The sequence below is a fragment of the Aptenodytes forsteri genome, unplaced genomic scaffold (genome assembly GCF_000699145.1).
Source record: "Aptenodytes forsteri isolate BGI_AS27 unplaced genomic scaffold, ASM69914v1 Scaffold349, whole genome shotgun sequence".
In the NCBI taxonomy this organism is placed as follows: Eukaryota; Metazoa; Chordata; class Aves; order Sphenisciformes; family Spheniscidae; genus Aptenodytes; species Aptenodytes forsteri.
This window is the reverse complement of record NW_008794452.1, coordinates 1,331,560-1,354,736: the sequence shown is the minus strand read 5'-3', so window position 1 is coordinate 1,354,736 and position 23,177 is coordinate 1,331,560. Positions and strand designations below refer to the sequence as shown.

Here is a 23,177-nt window from a genome sequence, read left to right as displayed (position 1 = left end):
CAGCGATTTTTTTAACATTAGGATTTCTATTCAGAAATAAACTGAACTTCAACATCTTTTAATTACATAGCCTTCTGTTTATAATCTTCTACTTAAGTCTAAACTAAATAAAAACACTGGCAGAACACAGTAAATTTGAGGAACTGGGATGAACTGTTTCTAGGTAAATGTTAACAGAACCATTTTCCTTTATACAAAACCAATTACGTTCAGGCAGGGAGCCAGTCTTCTCTGCACACCATCCCCTACTGTCCAATTTCTGTAAAATTCAACATCACCTTTCTTATCTGGCTATTTAGGACTTTTTAATTTTTCTGTTCTCAAAGCATAAGCTTCTTCTTGCATTTGCAGCTTTTCATTTATCTCTGCCTGTAAAGAAAATCAGAAGAAAAAAGTGGTTATGATGAAGCTATCTTAGGCTGCACATTGTCTTTGTGGTTTTGACACACTGTAGTGCAGTAAGACCGACATTATCCTACACACCTTCCTGTTTTGCAGACATAATGGTGTTTCAGCCTGTACTTACGTGATAACACTTTATCATATTACTGTGCACAATCCCGATGTATGGTAGGACTGCCATGAACAGGAAGTGATCTGGGACAGCCATTTCTCATGTAACCTTGTCTTGGGAGATAGGCTAATTTGCCCGTATTCTCAGACAGCCTTTACCAATAAACACCAAATCAGAAAAATTGCTTTGGGATTTGGTTGTTGCCACTGTTTTCCTTTGCTGCAGATGTTTGTTCTCTAGTGTAGTACATTTTATTGAATCACTGCTGGAATTAGAAAGCATTACTGAAAATGAACAATAAAAAAACATATTTCTGTGATGTTGCTTGTCATGTTCATTACAAACACAATTATGATTGTGTATCTCATTCTGGAAATCCAGACTGCTGTAGACACTGAGTGTTTGATTTGCAAAGTAACATTCGTGGGGATGGTGCAAGGGTTGTGACATATTTTAGTGAAATCTTTGGCAGTGATAATGCATGGCAGTCTTTAATTCTATAGCATTTGGAAATGGGGGATCACTGGAAAAAAGGCCACAAATACTGGGGGTTTATGGGGAATTTATGTATATTTCTCGATATCAGCATTCATCACTGCAAAAATACATAAGAAATGGAAGGAGTACAATGACAGTCTTTCCAAGAGTCACAAAGTTTTGTTCAAAAAACTGGAACAGGCTCAAAGGTCCTTTACAGACTCCACATAAACTGATCCAAAACTTAGAGTTCTGTTCTAATGGACTTCATGTAATTTTGATAAAGCAAATGGATTTGGCCTGGAAAAGCTTGCAGTAACTTGCCATCTTAGGAACTTTCTGGCTTGCCAGTCCTGGAAATCCCTACTAGTGCTACACTGCAACCTATCAATGGAGAACCACAGCCAAAGTGTTCTCAAAGTCCTCAGTAGCTCAGATTATCATCAAAAAGCTGGAATTTTTATCTCAACTTTGTATCTTTAGAGATGGCCTTCACCATATTCAATCCATCCTCAAGTATCAACAAATATGTCCCTATCCCTTTACATTATATGTATACTTAGCTGCTTTGCTGTGGAACATTGATCCTCCAGGCTAATCATGTCTCAGCCACCCCAGCTGCCTTTTCTTCTTCAGTTTTTATATCCCTATTTCTCTGATTCTACCTTCAGTGCAAATCAGCTGCCACCATACTCACCGTGGCTGCTGTTGTGATCACTGAGTGTCAGCATTGTGATTTCAGACTAAAAGTTATTTTCTAGACTCAGCTAGAACAAGAGATGCCTCATGTTCCCTGGAGACGTAATGCAGATTGCGAAATCACAGTTCACACGTAACAACAAAATGGTATGAGTTTGACCATGTATCGGGTAAAAACCTAATGATAAGATTACCTCAGAGGTCAACAAACTGAGAAATCAGGTGATACATTGGTAGTGGACTTTTAACAACTAAAAGTAAATTATTTTCTGTGTATATAAGCAGAGTTGCAAAAGAAGGAAAAAAAAGCATTTTTCTAGTCTGTGCAGTTTTTGTAAAGAAAAAAAGCTCTTAGACTGATGCTAAGGTGAAGTGAAAACCAGGCATTTCATGTTTTCTGTAGGCAGGGCCAGGAATAAGACAACATAGGCCAGGTTCCCTCCTGTTTCTAAATACATGTTGAAATGGAGTATGAAGTCAAATAGGTAGATCTAATGATGGCATCATTATTCCAATTTATATTCCCCATTCATACATAACCCATGTAAAGCAATTTATCAGTATCACACTATTTTCAGACAATATTAGATATTTAATAAACTGCTGCTTGGTCAACAATGTCCAATGTGCTGCATCAAAAATTTAAAGTGCCTAATGCCACCTGGTTGTTGCAAACAAGACAAAATTCCACCAGTTCCTGGCTGGAACTGAGTTCTAGCTGGTTTGCTTTCAATAATTTCATATGCTTGAGGAAGCAGTTTACAAAATAACAATGATCTACTCTGCTGGCTTTCCACATGTTTCCATTTATAGACCTCCCTGTAAAGAAGCAGATCACCCTACAACAAATTTAAGTCCACTGACAATAGCTTCCTTCCCTTTCATGAATCCCATAGAAAGAACTCATGGACTCCTCAGAGTCTGCAGACCACATACTGAAACCTGATCTGTTCCATTAAGGCAACTCTTGCATAGTTAGGCACCTACCAACTGAAGTCTAAAATTGGCATAAATGTGTTATTTCTTACACAGATTGAAGGATGTGTAACATAGATGCATCTAACAATGTATATTAAGCACACACTGCATATGCTCCATGACAGCAGCTGATCCTGAACCCCTGAAAAGGAATTTTATCATTGACATCACTGAGAGCAAGATTGGCCCATGTTTCTTAACACATAGTAATGCTGAAGATATATGTTGTTATATTACTGAATATTTTTTATCTTATCACATGTAAGCTGACTAAACTAGGAGTTATTTAGAGAGGCTAATTCACATTTTTACAGCATATGGATGTGCTTTTTGCCAGCTTTAGCACGAATACAGTTTATATTCATTAAGGCTGAGCTAGCTAATTAACCATAGACAGAATTAGTGAATTGCTTCCTAGTAATAGTACCTCAAGGTTGCCAATAATTTCATTTGGGATTTCACCCACTGCGGACTTCTGATCTTCAGCAGTGATGCCAGCCACAGCATCTGCCTCAAAGGACTCTACCTCTGGACAGGGCTCTTCCAGGTAACCCTCTTCATCAGACCCCTAGCAGCAACCAACCACAATAAATAAGTGAGTTAGAAGATCCTCTGCTCTCTACAAGACCAAACAGCATCAGCCCAAAGACATGCAACAATACACGAAGCCTGCTTTTAAGAACTCCTGCTGTGACAGAGACTGTCAGTGCCTCTCTTCCACTGCCCAGGCCAGGCAGATCCTGAGGTTATGAAGTCACATGGGGAGATTGCCCAGAGGTGCTGACTCAAATGTCCTCTGTTGACCGATTAATGCATTAAAAGCAACTTCATTCAATCTTAGAAGAGAATGCATGCTATATTCTGGGGAATAAATATCATTAGCGACTGGGCTCCAATGGGGATAAATGAAGTAGGAGACTCATAGAAAAACAGCTTTTTAAAAAAGGAAAAAACCTCTATACCTTAGATTCGGTATCTGCAGCTGTTGGTGATACTATGAACGACGAATAGATATCCGAAGGTACGCCTTCTTCCAGCAGAGCAGGGAAGGGGGGAACTGCAGGTTGAGCAAGTTCAATCAAATACTGGCAGTATTAAAAAAAAAAAAAAAGTAGTAATTCAGGTTTAATTATTGCTCAGAGGTCTACTGCAATTTTTTTTAAATGGAAATGAAATGGCTGGCAAACAACAAAAAACAATACCTTTTTTGTTACTATCCAGGTGCTCAGAACTGGAAAGCATACTGAAAATTATTATAGATCAGCTTTAATTTCTAGCTGCATCTCAAGGGGCCCTCTTTATAATACTTGGAAAGAACAGATGATTTTCATAATTTCATAACACTACAGCTTCTTACTTATGTGGATAATTAAGTTTAGAAAACATAGAGCTTGGGCAACATGCAGTTTTCCCAACGTAAATTTGTCACTTCTGAACAGGGATCTTGTTGCGTTTTGGAATGAAGGGGCCCAGCTGACCAGGGTATTCTTTCAAAGGAGTTAGCTGGAGTAAAGTTGTAGTGACACTGCATCAAATAAGGCCCTAAGAAAAGTATTTTCATGTGTGACTATAATTTAAGAATTGCCAACGGTCCAAGTTTTGCTGCTTCATCAACTTGCTCCCATTTCTCTTTCCTGTGAACACGGGAACCACACTGGTATTCTGCTGGCGTGTGAACTGTGGCTCCAGGAATGCTCTGACAAGGAAATGGCTTTCCTCCTCCCCCCCAAGTAGCTAGATGCAGCGCTTAGTTCTTGCTCAGGCTCTCACGAGTGATGCAGGAGGCAGCCCTGCGTCCTCTAAAGGGACAAGGTTTTGTGTTGTTTTTTTTAAAAAATGGATGACAGAACATACCTGCCAAATAGGGTGACAAAAGGCATTTTTGAATGAACAAGGTATAATGTTAAAATGCTATGTTTGGGGCCTCTACAACGGGAAGTGCCCACCAAGAATGCCAGGCAGATGTTCCAGTTCTGAGTCAGCTATTATAAACATGATTTTGCTTGGATGGTGTAAGTCGGCTACATTAATTCACATCTGGGTAACTGCAGTTCCCAGAAACTAATTTCCTCATACCTTTGAAATCATAGCTAGGTTGATATTTGGTTTATTTAGTTACTTGCTACAATTAAACATGCTGAAAATATTAAAGGTCCTATACATTTGCAAAAGTGATAGCAAAAATTGAAAATAAACAGTGAGACCTCGCCATTGTACTTTATTGCATTAAAAATATCTTTTGTAGTCCTAAAAGCTTTTCAGAAGTCATGTTTGGACTCTGTCATTATCTTCAAGATTCCCTGTCATGTGTGAGCTCGCTAAAAAAGGTAGACAGTATTAGCGCATGTTTATAAGAACCCAAAAGGCTGACAGAAAGATTTCCAGAGTTTAAGTGAGGAGAAAGCCATATTTTATAGAAGCATTTTCTTGTATCACTTGTGACTCAAATTTTACAGCACTATGCTAGTGCCTACAGACTCACAAAAGGAACAGTCAGAAAGTTTAGGTTTTGCATCAAAATGAAAGTACCTTAAGTTCAGCTAAATGTTATTCTTTCTAAAATGAAAAGAAGCTTTGTTTTCAAGTTCTAATTTTTTTTTTAAACTAGAGCTCTGCTGATTTAGCAAATATTTCCATTTTCTCTGATTTCTTACCTTATATTTTCTTATTAAAAATATTAGCTGAATTGGATGAGAAGTCACAATTACTTTCTGCTTCTTTAAAATAACATTTTTCTGGTTAGTTAGTTAACTATTCACTCAAAATATTTTTTTTTATTTAGATTAAATCATTATTCCATTTATTCCCTCCAGTCCAATTTTCAAAAAATGAAATAATGTAAAAAACTAGACCGGGTTTTTAAAATCAATTCCTGGCTGATCAAATACATTTTTGTAGCATGGATAAGATTTTCAGGGGTTCTGTTTTAGAATAATATTTTTACTTCTCTGCATCTTTTTAAAGAGAGCCATTCTTTACTCATCTGTTCCGTGTCTAATAATAACCCTTGGATCATTAGGAAATAACTAAATTACAGCAGAACCAGTCTCTTTAATGAGCCATAATAGTCTCAACATTCAGCCAAAAGGTTTTTTAAGACTGTGAAACTTCAATGTAGAATATGAAGTATTTTGTTTAGTAATAACAAGTTTGTGAGCAGTACTACAGTTTACAGCCAAAATATAGCGACCTAAAAATGCCATTCTGCATTGCTCCTTCCTATACATTGTGTCCTTAACAAGTCCAGGGGAAAATTAGAATGAATGAATTGTGGTGAGAGCCCGAAGCCAACAAATGTATTTAAATGAATCCTTCTGATGCAATACTTTCCTTTAAAAAGTACAATTAAGTCTTTGTATTTCCTTTGAACAAAACCTCATGTTTAATAGCACCAATGGCTCTGTAGTAAAATCTATTTAAAAACAGAGAAGGAGACACAGTAAGTTTTATACAGTTACAGTGGCTTTAAAAAATGTTGCTAGTTTCTGAAGTCTGAGTAAATTTATGGTGAATTACTTCCACTGACCTACATTAAAAAATTCATCCTCCTTTTTTTAATTCCTGAAGATTTGTCATTATGTGAGCATTATTCACTATGACAAAGATGTATTACTCAAAGTGTCCTCTTGAATCAATATAACTATCGAAATGTGAGAAACAGTTTGGCAAGATGATAATGCCTTAAAATTAATTGGCAGTATTTTCCTGCACATTGTGGTCCAATGGGTCCATGAGAATTCAAACATAAAGAAATTGTAAGGCAGTTGCACAAATGCAGAGGGCATATCAGTGTCAGCTGCAGATAAAAGGATGCTCCAAAAGAGACTGGAGGGAGCAGAAGTTAAATGCAATATTCTTACTAATTCCTAGGTGCGGTGGGGTGCCAAAAGGCCACTTGAATATGGACAAATTAGAGCAGGCTAGAGGCTGCTCCAACATTCAGCAGAGGTTAATGGGGGAAATACCATTCAGCGTCACCTCTACTTTCCCACCCCAGTGCATCAAGCCTCGGCGTAGTCACAGCTGAGGACTGTAGCTGGTGTTCAAACATTGCTCTCAATGTACAGTCCCATGCCACAATTTTTCTCTGGAATTCTTTCTAGTAAAAGTGTGCACAAAGAGAGGTAAGTATAAAAAGCGTCACGTTGTTCTGTACATAAACCCACATACTTGTTGAGAGCTAGCAAATTACCTTTTTACAAATGTAGGCAGAGCAAAGACAATAAAATAGTATACAGGAAAATTTCTAAAACAGAATAATGGCAGGAAAGGAGATTGGTAAAACGTTCTAATAAACGAGTTCCACAGATGTGGTAGTTATTATAAAATTAGCTTTGCATAACTTACCAATATACCATTACATTTCCCCCCAGATGTTATCTGTTACTTAAATTAATTTTGCTTTAGTTATTATTATTGCAGATTTTATCCACACTGTATTTTATTATTTAAGTCTCTGTGGCATAAAACAAGTCCTGGCTGATAGCATTACTTTTAATAATATATGTAAGAGGTTTTAGTATTATACAAATGGCTGCTGGGTACATCTTAATAGTCATAGCACAGAATGTCTGCTCTCAAAATATTACATAGATTAAACCCAGCTATTTACTTACACTCTAATTCAAGTCATTGGAAAGGTTTGCAGTATTTATGTATGTGGTATGAAGGGAAACAATCTACTCGGGGAATAAATATCAGAGTTTGGAAATTAGCAAAGCTAAGGTCAAGGTCAGTTTGGATTTACTAACATACTTGCTGAAAATTAGAATTTAAGGTTTATGCTTACTTATTTCATAAATGAGAAAAGAGACTGAGGGGGTGGTGTATTTGCCTAAAGGTTTGCAGTATTTATGTATGTGGTATGAAGGGAAACAATCTACTCGGGGAATAAATATCAGAGTTTGGAAATTAGCAAAGCTAAGGTCAAGGTCAGTTTGGATTTACTAACATACTTGCTGAAAATTAGAATTTATGGTTTATGCTTACTTATTTCATAAATGAGAAAAGAGACTGAGGGGGTGGTGTATTTGCCTCTTTGATACAAGGTTTTTGTGTCACAGAAACATTTTTAAACCACCTTTTCAGCTTAATATTATCTGAAATTCTGTACTCCTCTCCACAGAGTCTTAACATAAATTCTCTGTAGCTAATCTTACCAAACATAGGAAAATAATTATTTATAAGGCTTGGAAAAAATATCCCACATTCAGCATGGACCATTTCTAAAGCCTTGTAACATCTTCCAAAGCCTTTCGATGGCCTTTCAATGGATATGGATTTGATTTTATATGAATGACAGATGCATTTAAAAAAGGGTGTTCTTTGTGTGTTATTCCCTATATTCATATCATCTGTGTAGTTTTTAATTGTATGCGAAAGGACCTTATGCTACCAGAGACCTGCACAGACTTCTCTCTTACATATGATCATATGTGAGATTTGCTATGAACCAAAATATTTAATACAGGATTTACATTAGTTTGCCATTCATGCTAAGCATGCCCAGCTGCACACCTACAAATGCACTGAGTTTCAGTTGCTGGAATAACAGGCACTCACCACATATGGTTTGTTAGCTGCCTCTATTTCATGTGGCTGAATTTGAATGAATAACTAATGGACAGAGACGCACTGTCTCACTGACTCAAACCAGCCTGCCTCCCCCCCCACCCCCAGCCCTTTAACCTGCCAGCGTATGCAAACACAACAAATCCACCCTACTTGCCTTCTGCGGCACTGCCCGCCAGCATTCTCACAGGTGAGGAGGTTTCTGGGAGGCCGCTGATAGCTCTACAAATACATTTGCCATCCTATTTTGCAGCAATGCTATACATGAGGTCCAAAGGACCAAAGGATATTACGAAGCACACAAAAACTTAATCCACATATATGATCTGTGCAGTGTGATTAAGATGGCAGAGCTTCCTTCCGAACACCTTCACTGTACACGCTTGTATTAATATTTAAAGTAGAATTAAGATCAATGAGGGACTAAACTTGGCCTCTGAAGTGTGTTCCCCAGTTGCTAATGATGTACACGGAAATTCTGTGTGCATGTTCCTGGGCAGGAGTTTTCAAACCACTATTCCTTAAATGAGACAAAAGTTCACTAAGTCAAAGGTATATTTTATGCTCTTTTTCCCGCACTTCACAATTCAAGTTAATAAGTTTTAAAGAGAGTTTTCCATGTTTCTGAGCTGAGATGTGAATCAACTTTGTTGACAATACATCAGTAATTAATCTAGTCCAAAATAGCTATCTGAAGCAATTTGGTGCCTACATTGACAAAACAGGATCTACTCCTCCCCCCAGGAAGCTGTAAATCAGTCAGTGACATCTGGCCTCAAGGACATCAGAGTCATCTGAAATGTGGTAATTTATATTAATGAACATCAATATTAATTTTTAAATAAAAAGAATTTGCTACTGCCATTATGTTTACATATGGAATATTATTTATAGCTTGTGTTCCTCCTTTCCTACATTTTGCCCATAAATTATTGTAAGGAAACATGCTGTCACAGTTATAAATATTTTTCCTTGGAGTTAAAGCTTTTACGTATCCTCTTACTGTTTTCAGTAACTATATGAAGGCAACAACCAAGATTTTCTTGCTACTCCAGGAACTGCTGCCAATTTTAATGCTCAACTGAGTAGAAAAGGGTGCTTCTACAAAAACAACCAAAGCCTTCCTTCTCTAGATATCTTAATGCAGAATGCCCTTAATACCTAGATTCTGTAAGAATATCCTAACTTACCAGAAAAAAAAAAATACTGTTTTTACTGGGCTGCAGTCATCTACATCTACTTTACCAAGCTTCCAATTATTACTGCCAATTCGCAGATTATTTAGAAAGACAAAATAAGAGACATCCAAAAGAAAAAAATCCCGAGCTTGCTTTCATGTGGAGGGCATATCACTAAATGATTCACCTTGGAATGGTCGCTCTAAATTCACATTGTGTTTAGCATTGCCAAATCTCCTAGAGTTATGGGATTACAAGAGAATCTCAGCTTTCATTTAAAAATAAAGTTAGTATCTAGCTCTTATGGTTGCAGAGGAAAGATTGAAAACATAAATCTTGAAAGCTCAAAGACTAGACTGCAAGCAAAAGGAACCAAACAACAATTATTTTTAACCAAGTCTCATGATTTTTTGGGATCTGTCTCACCATTTTAAATGCTTGAGGTGAACAAAATCCTTTTAAAAACAATGCATACAGATTTTGAGGAGGGGTGAAGGATTTTTTTTTTTAGTACCTGAAAGTGCAACTCTTGCATGTCAGGACTCTTCAAAGTGCCAGCCCCCCTTTCCACTTCAAGGGCACCCATCAAACAAGCAAAGAGCAGGCAGCTCCTATTCTGGCTGTACAGTTATACTCAACAGGGATCTAAAGCCATTAAAGAACCCCCAAAAACCACAAGAACCTTTACCACAGTAACCACCTAGCTGGATCTACAAATATTAAAAAAAAGTAAGTTTTTTTTTAATTAGTCATGTGATCACATTAGAAAACCATAAAAGTAAGTTTTGTTGAACCCAATGCACAACAGGCAGTCTAATATTTTGGTGGCATACACCTTATCAGGCCAGAGCTTTACATTTCCTTGTTGTACATCTCTTTTTCTGAATCATTTAATCAGGAAAGATCCGATATGAATGCTGAAAACATTATGATAAAAATGTGAAAGCATACTTGGCCAAGTGCATTTTGGTACCTCTTTCTGGGAGGAGGCTTCATACATTTTATAAAGACTTGCTGCAGTCTCATACTCTCAGAAAATCAATTTGCATGAGAGCAGGTGCTTTTAGCAACAAAATGGCCTATAAGAATTAAATTGCTTAGGGGGATGGTATTCATCACACCTGCTTTAGGGGCTTTGTCAACCCCCGAAACCCCTCCTTGTAGTAAGCGCAAAGAAGACTGCATCTCCTGAGGAAGTCAGAGCAACTAAGATAAATTAAGAACTTAAGAATTGCTTAATATACCTGCCCTAGACCATAGCAAGCACAGCCTGTTGTTACCTCTCCCACTGACAGTATAGGGAACCTAGCAAAGCTGGGTTCTTCACTCAGGCTCCCCAGTTTGCCTGGTGCTGGGAAATATGAAATATTCACTTTTTTTATTCAAAGGACCACTGTAGAAACTCCGTGGGGATTAACAGCACCGCACATTCCTCCTGCAGCCCCGAGCGCGTATGGTAAAAGTCAGACGGCTGTTGGCACTATCCTGGGCTGTTTTTTCCAGGTGTTACATCCGAGATGCAGCAATGTCTCACCAACTATTACTGTTCCACAGGGCTTTAGGTCAGCCTTAAGACTGCCAAAAAATGCTAATGTAGACATGCCTATCTCCAGCATGTATGTCTCTGGCATGTCTCACGCTGTGTACACACCAGTTAGAGCAGGCATGTGTCTAGGGAGCTGTGTGTTACCTCACCAGATTTCTCTTGGTTCAGTAAGCACAGTCTTCAGGCTTTATCTAAACATGAGCACAATGTACGTGAAAGAAAGGCACCAAGAAGATTCCCTAAAAACTAGGAAAACTTTAAAAGAAACTTTTGAAACAACAAGGATTCAAGAAGTGATTGGGAGATCCTGCTGAGAAAGTCTGACAGCAGAGAAATAATCTTTTGCTGTTGATACGGTAATGTGTAATCACTGCCTCAAGTTGGACAGAGGTCCCACCTCCCGCCTTTGTCTGCTGCCACTCTTGAACAGCCTTCCCTTCCTATCCATTTCCTCTGAAACCAGCATTTTCTCCATGCAAGACTGGTCATGGACAAGCCTCTCACACAACTACCCCGTACTCTGTTCGTTCCCGCACCACCAAATGACAAAGGAACAAGCTCTCTAAACTCCTCTCAGTCATCAGGTGCATTAGATGTGAATAGGCTTGTCTATATTGATTCACTCCTAGCTGATGCTACAGAAAAAAGCTGCTCTAACATTTAAAAGATTGCATTAAAGAAAAAAACAACCTAAAGAATATTGATTCTGAGCTAAGGGGAAAAAAAATTGCTCACACAATTTTAAAACTACAATATAGATTTTTTAAAAAATATGCTACAATAGAAAACTTTTCAGGATATACAGTCACATAAAAATGGGGAGCTTGTGTTCTTTGTTATTAGACCTAAAACATAAAGTCTTTACCTGAGTGTGTAAGTTTCTGTTAAAACAACGATTTGTCCTGTGGACTGTAAATTCAATTACTGTTTTTATTGGAATCACATTTTGCTTTGGAAACAATCATGCAGAAAAACAACCAGTAACTTAGACATCTTAAAAACATCTCAAAACAGGCATGGCTCTGAGAACAAATCAGTTATGGTAATTCTTCCACTGTGAATTGCAATGTTTTTTAAATCCATTTCAATATTTTTAATTACCCCCAATTTAAAAAAAAAATCTTACTGTAGGTCATTTTAATCACAAATGGGAAAACAAATTTACTTTATCAGAATTGACTCGAGAAAACAAATTTACTTTATCAGAAAATTGACTCGACACTATTTTAGGGAGTTATTTTTCATGTTTTTATCATCAAAATTAAGTTATTAACATACATTTTCCTATTTGAGAATGCAGAAGTAAGCCAATTTTTCTCTCAAATTTCAGAGTTACAGTTTTCAGTCACCTCTCTATGTGAAACTAGTCTATTTTAGCACCAGAATATTTCATCAGTACACACAAAAAACCACACAAGTTTAAGATATCAGTACTTCTTTACTATTGTGTTTCTATATAACTTGACTCTCCAGTATTCTCACCATAGCCTGTTAGTCAAAAGAAACCACCATTTCCTTATATCACACTTGAATTTCATATCCCATTGTAAATAGGCTCTCCTTATTACAGTACATGTTCATAAATCTGTTTATACTGGATCGCACCTTGAATGCTGGGGTTAGTTTTAACTCTATCTTATAATACTGTCATTCATGTTAAATAAAAATGCAGTTGTGGATAGGGGCAGGGTTAGTCTGGTGAATGCAAGAATTAAACAAAACTTTGTTTCAGCATAGCTTGGCTTGATGGGTGATTTGAAATCTAATAAGTTTCCTCTTGGTAAACTGCCAAAGCCAACCACACCTTGGATGACGTGAGGTTGTTTTTGAGAAGGTAACATCTCCTTACAGATTATATCCTCCCACTTCGACTTGGAAGGTTTCTGAGAAAAAGAGTCATTTCCATTTCTGTTTGGGCATGAAATGGTTTCTGGTGAAAAAGTGTATAAATCTCATTCTGCTTTGACTTGTTAGGAAGTTCATGACAAATCGTGTAATCAAATGGGGATATTTCAAAATTTGTTTAAACAAACAATGAGAAGAAACAAGCATTTCTACTGAATAATTTTGCCCCAAATTAAAAAAAAACCAAAACAACAAACCATCGCTCCTTATCCTTTATAAACTCTAAGTTAACGTCATCTTTTAGAAAATTACCACACAAGTAACAAACCCAACAAAAATCTGGCATTTGTTCAAAGAAGGTTTCCACAATCATACAGAATTTTAACACAAGTCAGGACTGAGAGCAAACACTTTGAACTTTGAAGTGAAAATCTTGAGTTGGCCGTAGAATAAGTGAACACGAAGGGTATCACGTTGAGTTGTACACTATAGGCTTTCCCCTATTCCCTTGTGTTTTGTCTTTTTGAGAAATTCTGTTCTACAAGAATAGGCAAAGACAATGTGATCATAAAGTTTGCACACAGTTTGCCCAATGAGGTAAAGACAATATGTCTGTGATGGTCGGCTTTTGATGGAAAAAAATGAAGCAATGATGTCAAAGGGATTTATTTATTTATTCCTTTTAGCAGCACCTTTTCCCTGGCAGCTTTCCTAAATAGCAACATCGTAAGTACCTAGAGGGAGCAATGCCAAACAGCACCTTCTCTTAAGAATGCACAGCTATACCCAGAAACATGACATTGCCTGCTCTGAAGCTGCTGCCTTTCGATCTAACCCTCAGAAGAAAACACCTATCAGGAACATCAAATGTGTTGGGATTGCCAAGCAGAGAAGTTGAGGAGAGGGTAGAAAAATCACTAATGGCTGGAAAGCTCAGCTGGCAATAGAGAGAAAGGCGGGGTGGATGGGGACACAGGAATTAAATTGGTCCTGTGGAAGGAAAGACTCATTCAGCAGCTCAGGGAAAAGCATAGGTCAATGTGCAGAGGAAGAGAGCAGGAGCGATGGGAAGTAGCTAACAACAGAGTCGAATGTCTTGCACGCTGAGGAGAGGCAGTGAGGCTGAACAGATCCATCTTCACCACTCCGGTAGCAGAGTGCAATGCTGAACTGTAACACTTATTTATTCTAGTCTCAAACTCCCCTTTGGCCCCAACTGCCAAGCATGCCAGACTGCATGAAGCAGCTGAATGTCTAGTGTGGCTCCAACAGTATCTCTTGTCACCAAATCAAGTTTTTAAGTTACTTTTCCAATAGATTCATAATCCGAAGATCATATCAAAGATGGCACTCTAAAGACTTCTGGAGGTAGGCCCTATTCACTTCCTTACCTACGTCAGGCTATTTCCTTCTGATAATCCCTTGGCTCCATCTAGACAAAATGCCACATATCCTAGGTCTTTCTGTCATATGATTCTTTATTTCGATTTTAACATTTGGCAGAATGTGAAGCAACTCTCACCACTGCCACTGGGTTTGTGTTTTTATGTTGGCCAGAAATATTCACCTATGCACCGAAACACAGTCTTTCTCCAGCTGACACAATCCATATATATACACATATATATATATCTGTAACTGCTAATTGTTGTTTAAGTGTAGAAGGACTAAAAAATCCAAAACAAAAAATGGCTTTTAAAGAAGGAATTGATACCAAGAGCTGAAAAGAAAAAACCCTACTAGAGACCCTAAAGAGAAAAGACCTCGCCAAATATAATAGGCAAATTTTCAGTATAGTCCCTCTGCACACACTATCTTTACATTTATAGGACTGACTGGTTTAAGTGTTCTTTGCAGGTGTTCATTATATCATGTATACACCCTAATAAATCATACTGGATGCACAGCCCCATGTGGAAGAAATAGAGCCGATAGGAGATACCTTTGAAAAACTTGGCCCCAAAACCAGAGACAGGTTATTTCTCCGTGACAACAAGTATCTTAACAGATATATTTGTCTCTGAATGGTAAATTAGTCTCAAAGCAACATCCTCCATCAGAGAAAGATCTTAAGATGCTCTTATAATACAAGTGATAGACAATTTGAGCACTTTAACTAGATTTTTTTTACAGCCCTAAACTTATTAAAATTGTGAACTTTAAATAATTATATTTCAACCAGTGTTTTACTAGTTCTCTCCCTACCTTCTCTGATTTTAATTTTCTCACTTGTCAGCATCTCTTGGCAGTGAGAACAAGAAAGACCTCAAACCTTTGCTGATTGCTTTCCATGCAATCTGATTTCTATAAATTCGAAGTTGCTGATGGGGAAGCAGACAGCAGTACCCTTTGATCAAGATACACATCTTGATCTCTTTTATCATTTTTTAAAAAAACAATAATATTACAACAAAAAAAATCATCATACAAGCTTTTCGATCAAAGTGTGTCACTGTCTGCTTCCCAGTCAACATACTGCCAGTAAATTGGCAAGGTGCCCAGAAAGAGCAGACAGCAGCTGGTGTGTTTGATTACCATCTGTATATCCGCTAAGGTATAAAATATTATGTCTCCATCTAGTGGGCAACTGCATTTAACAGGAAATTTGAAAATGGGTTGGAGCCTACTTCCGCAGATGGCAGAAGGAGCTTCGCTAGACTTGCCATCAGCAGAACTGGGCTCTAAAGCTGTATCACGTTGGAAATCTATCTAAAGCAAGAAAGGCATTGAAGCCCCGCTGGTGGTTCCATTGCTGTGCTGGCACTTGCCCTTGAAATCATGTTTTCTCCAGAATCATTCACAGAATAGCTATTTCTGTGCTCTCCCAACAAACCAGCTCTTTCTAACACTCTGCAGCACCGTGGAAGCTTTAATGGCCAAAATTTGAAAATGTAAAAGAAATACCAGGAAAAGGAAGGTGAGAGCAAGGATGCCATTAGTGTCCTGAGCTCCTGAAATAAACAATAAGAAATGAGATAAATATGCCAAGACAATGTCTTCCTTTAAGAAGAATTAAACTACAGCATATTAAAGCATTACTCCCCTGACTACTCAATGACAGGACATGCAAAATACTACGTTACCTTTCTCATGCGGTTTCGGATAACATCCTTGACCAAATAGCAACAGGGGTAACACGAGAGACGCAAATCTGTTTTCCAGAAAAATGCCACAGAAACAGTCCTTGGGACACAGATTTTAGAATCCATGTGGCTGCTCAAATAAAGTAGAAACTGAGGCACAAGGCAGCTCTGTGACAGCTCTCTCACAACAGACACAGGGCTAGAACAAATAGTTATTAGAAGACGAATTCTACCACATTCATTATACCACCCTCCCTTTCATTGATTACCGTCCTTTTTGACAACAAGTCCGCTAGCAATGTACTGACTGGACATATTTTACACACAGCCATCTAGTGTGAAAACTGCATCCTAATGAAGAACTATCAGTACAGCAAAATGAAATAAAAACCAACAAGATCATACTATTGATTTTTTCCATCCACATATGGACTAGACCTAAATTCCCTTACCTTGAGAAATCTGTTGAGATAACCCTCCAACATAGCATGATTACATTTCATTTAATGATTTCTCGGGATGCATGATAGATCCTAAAATAGCTCTTCTTTTTCTGAATATCTTTTAATAAAGTTGTTTAAGTTGCATTTTGATTTGACACACATAAACTGGTTACAGTAAAGCATTTTCTACTTTTATCATATACTCCATTGCATTAGAAGTAAGTTTATTACTCTATAAATAATTCATTCAAAGGAACTTCAGTTTAACAGCACCTAATAGACAAAATCACTTAAGGTAGGCACATTGGCAAATTTCAGCTTTAAATCAGAAGCCGATCTGTCTTCATATAAAAAAAAAAATCAACTTACCAGAAGAAAGCATCATTTTTAAGAAACTCAGGCATGAGCGCTTAAAAATGAAGTCAATACATGCCAACAACTTTTGTGCTAATTTATTATATTGCTTGTTTGTGCAGGAAGGGGATGAGATTTGTTTCAGTCTAATCTAATTCCCTTTATTTCAAAAGAAACTACAAGAATTAGAAACGAATGTTGTTCCCTCAACAATTTGCTGTGATAGAAGCTTTATTTTTCAGGTCAGCACTCTCCGTTTTTGATTGCTCAATGGGAGCGCCACAACGGCTAAAAAAAGAAGGCTCTGAAACATTAGGAAATAGAAACTGCTGACTACCTGGTGAAGGAATAATGATTTATAATATATGAATAGGGGCAATAACTGGATAGCAGGCTGTACTCAAAAAAGCCTTAATTCACAGATCTGACATCAGAAAGTCATAATCCATCGATCTAGCATCAGAATGATGGATTATGACTTTTTAAGAACATGTAGACATGTCAGCTTCACGAGCATTCCGGGAATCGTAGTCCAAATTGTTTTACTGAGGTCATTTGGACAATTTCAGCTTTTTCCAATAAAGCTGATGCACTAATATTTTGAAATGTAAAAGTTCTGTTGGATCCATTTTTTTCTTTCAAACTCTAAAAATCCTCCAACCAAATATCGCAGGTCGCCATAATTGGTGACTGAAGAATTTTTTTTTTTTTTTTAATTACTTCAAGTATTTGACACTTTTTTACAGAGATGACAACAATTTTAAATCCTAATTGATTTTTGTGTCAAAAAAGTTTTGTATTCAAATTTGGAGGTGAAAAAACAAAGGTGCAAAGTGAAAGATTAGTTATCATGTTTTCTTTCAAGAAGACCACTGACACATACTATGCACATTTCCCCCTTGACTAATGCAAAAATATCTAATTTTTGACCACTGTATCCTTCCTTTTTTCACCCCGATTAAGTTTTAAACTGTCACTGACAAAAATAAAGTTATGATGTGAATTTAGATGGAATCTTTTATGAAAAGAATAATACTCTTGCGATGTGTGAACACCTAGAGGTTGAAATGTATTTTTTATAAAGAAGCTTATGACATACTAACTCAAAAAGACATCTAGTCTCTTCAATGAAATACTTGGAACTTCACTTTCCTCATAAAAACAAACATGGGCTAAGGTTATTGAATAAAAAATTCAGGAAAGTCCCAGAGATCCTTTCATTAAGCATCACATACTTATTTACAAGTAAACCACAATTTCATTCATAAAATTCTATTACGAAATCTTCCAGTGGCATTTCCCCATTACAATTAAGTGAAACCACCTATAAATTAACAACTGCTACATTAGACTAATTCAATGGCTCAGACAGGTAAGAGTTCTTCAGAAAATGCCTTCTGCTCCAGACAAGTGTTGAGAATAAAAAGAAAATCCCACATTAAATATAAAATATGACTAAATATTTTCAATGTATACACATATTAAAACCATAAAGAACCTGTGACTAAAGCCTCTTCCAATGGTATAAAAACTTTAAGTATACAAGTAACAAGGGCTGAAAGGCAAAAGAAACAAACCAAACCAAGCTGGGGTTGCATATGTCTATATTTTTCCCCACAAACTCCTTTGTATTTCCCCTTGTCTGGAAGGCTGAGTTTCTCCTTCTCTGGTCTTTCTCACCTTATTTCCCTTCTTACTCATAAAATGTTTTTAAGAGAGCTTATTAATAAAGTAATTTCTTATGTGAGACTTTTTTTGGTTTTACTTTTGTATATGTTCATAACTAAAGCCGCTATGGAAAGAAGAAGTCATCATAGGGCTCTTTTACAATGGTTGAAGTAATTTGTTTCACTAAAAACCATGTACATGAGCAAAGGCATCCTTGGGTCAAGTCTTAGCCCAGATTTCAAAACAAACAATGACAACAGCAAGAACAAAGGAAGAGAAAAGATAGCTGCCAAACAGTACCCTTTAAAATCTCAGTGGTTCAGAGAACAAAAGGGAAAAATAATGCACTTTTTACAACAGTGGACAGAAGCAATTTACTTCATTTTGACAACTAAATATGAAATGGCTAATAAAAATCACTGCCACGTTACACACACTCCTTCCTCTAAACACACCTAATCTTCTCAGAGGTCTCACATCACTGAAAAGCAACTACTTTAAAAAAGCCTTGAACAACAATAATGCTGCACAACTGATCAAAAGAGAGAGTACCTCATTCGATTAACTTTACTGGGGAATTAACATTGGCAGGCTGTAATTACTCACTTGGAAGGCAGTCATGAGGACACCATCGCCAACAGTTTTCTGCTTGTGATTTATATGCTTGAGGTAATGACAAGTGGTCAGGCTATCAGTTCTGCAGCTTTCTTCAAAGAGCCTGTTGTGCAGTGCCCTAGCAGCATCAAACCAGGTTCACTATTACTTCATCATCAAGCCATCTTGTACCTGAATTTTCCTTGGATCCTTTCTGACCTAGTATTTACCCAGCTCAACTCAATTAAGCTTATGACATCAAATGAGACCAAGCAGAGTGGCTACGACCTTTCTAACCTTTCCAGACTGAAGAATGAATACAGCCCTTAGGACTGCATGCAGGGGAAGACAGGAGCCTGGTAAATTGGGTATCTCCTGATTCCTCCTCTTTTTTGGACCTATGCATTAGTCCTACCTCTTTTCTTGTTATTAAACTGGTTGTATTCTTTCCTTGTCTCCACTGACACCACTAACTCATTTCATGTATATTATGAAGCAGCAGTCAGATGTTAACTTTCTGTCTTTAATGATGTGTGCTTGAACCAATGACCTTGAAGTGAAAGGCTCTGCAGATCTTTAGCATTCCCTCGATACTCCAGGCCCCTTTATTCATCTAGTTTATAAGCAAAACCTGTGTGCAAAAGGAACGCTTACTCACAATTACTATTATGATCGTTCTGCTGTGGCAGTACATTGCACTGAAAAAAATGTATTATAAAGTGCATGGGTAAAATTTAAATCAAGCAAATGTTTAATATTAAGCCATTTCATCTTTTTCCAAAGTTCGGCAAATTTATTACAAAGCATTGAAATTGCACTTCAAGCCCTAAGGCTTGCAGTGTTGGAGCCTGCCTGATTAATGTAATTAAAAGAATAGCATAACTGAAAATTTATTAAAAATTAAATATATGTGGCCTTACTGTTTACTTCCAACTGATAGCATGATTTCTAGCTAAAAATTTGCACTGCTTAATACCTGACAAGTTGTTAAAGCACATCCCGCTTTCTCCTGCTGTGCATATGATTAAAAGAGCAGAGGTTAAACACGGCAATAAAAAAAATTGGGGAATTCTATTTTTGGTCACAGTGGTGCTTAGTTGCCCCTTCTCATTTTTACAATAAGCAGGTGGTGCTGAAGAGGTGGAAAGTCTCACGACAGGAAGGCATCAAGCTGGAGAAGGGTAGGAAAATGCTTCCTTGGACAGAATCTTCCTCCCTTCCACAGTCACTAAGTGTCTTGTATTGCAGCTTTTTATCTTAGCCAAGACCTGGCTTGCAGGAGGAGCCAAGCTATCTGAATTAGATTACTAGACATACATAGCTTGTGAGGCCCGATCCAGAGTAACGTTCAATGGGTGCAAAGCTGGCAAGTTTATGTGGCATAAAAATACTCTCTCACGCAGTGCTTGTGAGACACTTGCAAGTGCATGGCCAGCAAATGCTGGCTAGTGTACTGAGGAATCCCAGAGGTCTAAGAGGCAGGTTTTATGGGATGGAAACCTCCTTTTCTTCACTCTGAAACCACAGTAAAAAAGCTTAGTTTTCCTGCAAATGTTGCCTGCATATCTCCATTTTCTCCTGCAACAATTCTGCATTTTCCTTCAGCCAGTGTACTGATCAGCAGCCCCTCCCAGTACATGAGGTGGAAAGCGAATGAAAAAATTAAAACAAGTTGGCAAATGTACCTATATATACATATTTCATGTTAGCACAGTTATGCTTTAGAAATTATGGCAACAGCAACAGAATTCTGCTGCTGTGATCATGGATAATCAAAGCGAGTGAAAAAAAAAGCCTGTGCTGAAATATTTTCAAAGGTATGAAAGTCTTTACTGTTGTGTAATTTAAATTTACTTGCCATTACTTGAAATTTCCTTTCGTCTGTGTGATTAGAATTTAAATGTTTCCAAGGTATATTAACAAACATAACTCCTGTTATATTGCAGAAAAACTGCAGCAACCTTCTCTTTATGTTGAAAACCTACTAGGCTCCTTAATTTACTACAGAAAATACAAAGCAAAATTACTTAAAATGCTTTGAATATGAAGTCTTATTTGGGAATGATCCACAAGATGAACTAATACAGCACTTTCTACTCTACTTATACATACACACACATGACAAAGCTATGGCAGGATTTTATACAACTGTAAATATGGGATGTTTGCATTTTTGCAAGAATATTTTTGAATTTAATAGTTTTCAATTTGAGGCCAAATTTTGCTACCATTACATACCATGGTAATATAGTGTCTATTTTAGATACAACCCTAGTAGATCCCCTGAAATTACTTGGGGTACAGTGGATTGAGGATACCTGAATTGGATTGTAAATCCTAACTGCACACACAAAATTTATACCTGACAGCAGTAAAAGAAGCACAGACATTAAAAGCCTTCTCATGGGTTATCCATGATGAATTTGTCCAAAAGTCTCCATCTCAACAATTTCTTTAATTTTCAAATTCACGATGTCATTGATGAGTAGAAATTCCTGTTCCCTGAAGATAGAGTTCAACAGAATATTAGCGTCACATTCAAGTTTTTATGTAGCCCAAGTAAACTGGGTCTTAACAGGGAACTAGTTGACAGTCAATCTGACGCCCAGATGAAAATGAAGCTGCAATACCCCGCTGCACCACTACTGTTTATTGTAGCATTGGGCAAGTTTAGTGTACTCTTAATGAGAACCTTTATTTATTCCCCCTGCCATACGGACCTTACTGAACTTGACACACAGAATCCTGTAAGTGGCACAAATCTATAAAAATGGCCTTTTATACAAATGAATTCCACAGAGCAGGGTTTAGTTTGTTAACAGTCGTGCTACCTTTTCTTTACTCTTCATCCATTCTTCCCCAATTGATTTGGCAGAAAGAGAAAAGGGAAAATAAAAATAAAAAATCAAATTCTATATTTCTGTATAGGTTGGAGTTACTGACACCTATCTGACTAAGCAATTAATTTTGCTTCTAAAATTGGTAGTACATTAACAGATAAGTGCTAAGGAAGAAAGCAGGTTGTCTTTTTAATTGTATTTATTCACTATGAAGTGGAACAAGAACAATTCATGTTCTAGTGTGCAAAGTGGTAAACATATTAAAATGGCAATTGAGCACTGAAAATTTTTAGTGTCTAATTCCCAATTCCCAGAGCAACCCACAGTCCCCTGTTTAATATACCATGTCCTGTTGGCCGTTTAATGTACAGTCTTTAAACTTTCCTGTTTCCTAAATAAGCTCCCTTACTGCAGACTTCTACATTTTATTCTAATGAAAATGGTTTGCTGCTTATTAGTTTGTGTACTGTTCCCACCACTATGAAAGAAAAAAAAAATCCACAAGTTCTCATTTTATCTTGCATTTGTCTAATATTAAGATTCTCCTAGTCTGTCAGACTTCTAAGCTTGTCTAATGTCTGTCATTTGTATCCAAAATTAATAAAGTCTATCCATGCTTTATGATTTTTCAGTTGCTCTGATTCTGATTATACACAATAATTTGTAATTTAAATTCACAAAAAATGTGCCAATGTAGCAATGTGTTTGTGTTGTCAGTTTTAAAGGCTTGGCCTTTATGACTCTGATATCAAAGCCCCGTTCTTTCCGCTCATTACGAAGTTCCAGTAATGCTTGGACTGACCAATTACTTCTGGTAATTTGATTATGTACCCTCTTTCTTTTCTTATTTACCCATTTAACGGAGGATTGATCAGAACAAAGAGAGACAATTAAATACACTGCAATAAAAACAGTATGAATAACAAGAGTAGGAACTGAAGTCAAACCAGCAGCAGTTAGGAAACACGGAGATAAGACTGAAATCCTGTCTTTAACTTCTCCTATTGTGTTTTGCTGTGCCAGGGTTGCAAAGAAAAGGATATTATTTTTACATTCAGTAATTCAGAGAGCTGTATTTGCAAGAGCAGCAAGGAGGGAGGGACAAAAGATAAAATCTCTGTCATGGCAAAATGAGTAACGTTTGGCTCCTTACTTCCATCTTGACAATTTCTTGATTTCTCAAACAAAATGTGATTATTAAACAGAAATGAATGGTTCAGTACTGAGTTACATACCAGCATGCATGCACCTATCAATAGACTCAAGGGGTCATTCTCAAAATGGACAGAAACATAATGATGTTTTTAGAAATCCCACCGGAGGGCACCACAATGCACCACTGGTAGGATTTAAAAAAAAAAAAAAGAAAAAAGAAAAAGTCGGCAAC

General features: G+C 37.1%; 1 protein-coding gene across 1 annotated transcript in view; it reads right to left on the bottom strand.

Annotated features, from left to right (window-relative positions):
* Nucleotides 1-291: 291 nt before the first annotated feature.
* CUNH10orf107 (chromosome unknown C10orf107 homolog) overlaps nt 292-23,177 on the bottom strand; it is a 42,441-nt gene continuing 19,555 nt past the window's right edge. The window contains exons 4-6 of the mRNA XM_009290510.1: nt 3,631-3,753; nt 3,096-3,236; nt 292-369 (exon numbers count right to left, since the gene is read on the bottom strand). Of these exons, the coding sequence (XP_009288785.1) occupies nt 292-369; nt 3,096-3,236; nt 3,631-3,753 (342 nt within the window). The remainder of the gene's footprint in view (nt 370-3,095; nt 3,237-3,630; nt 3,754-23,177) is intronic.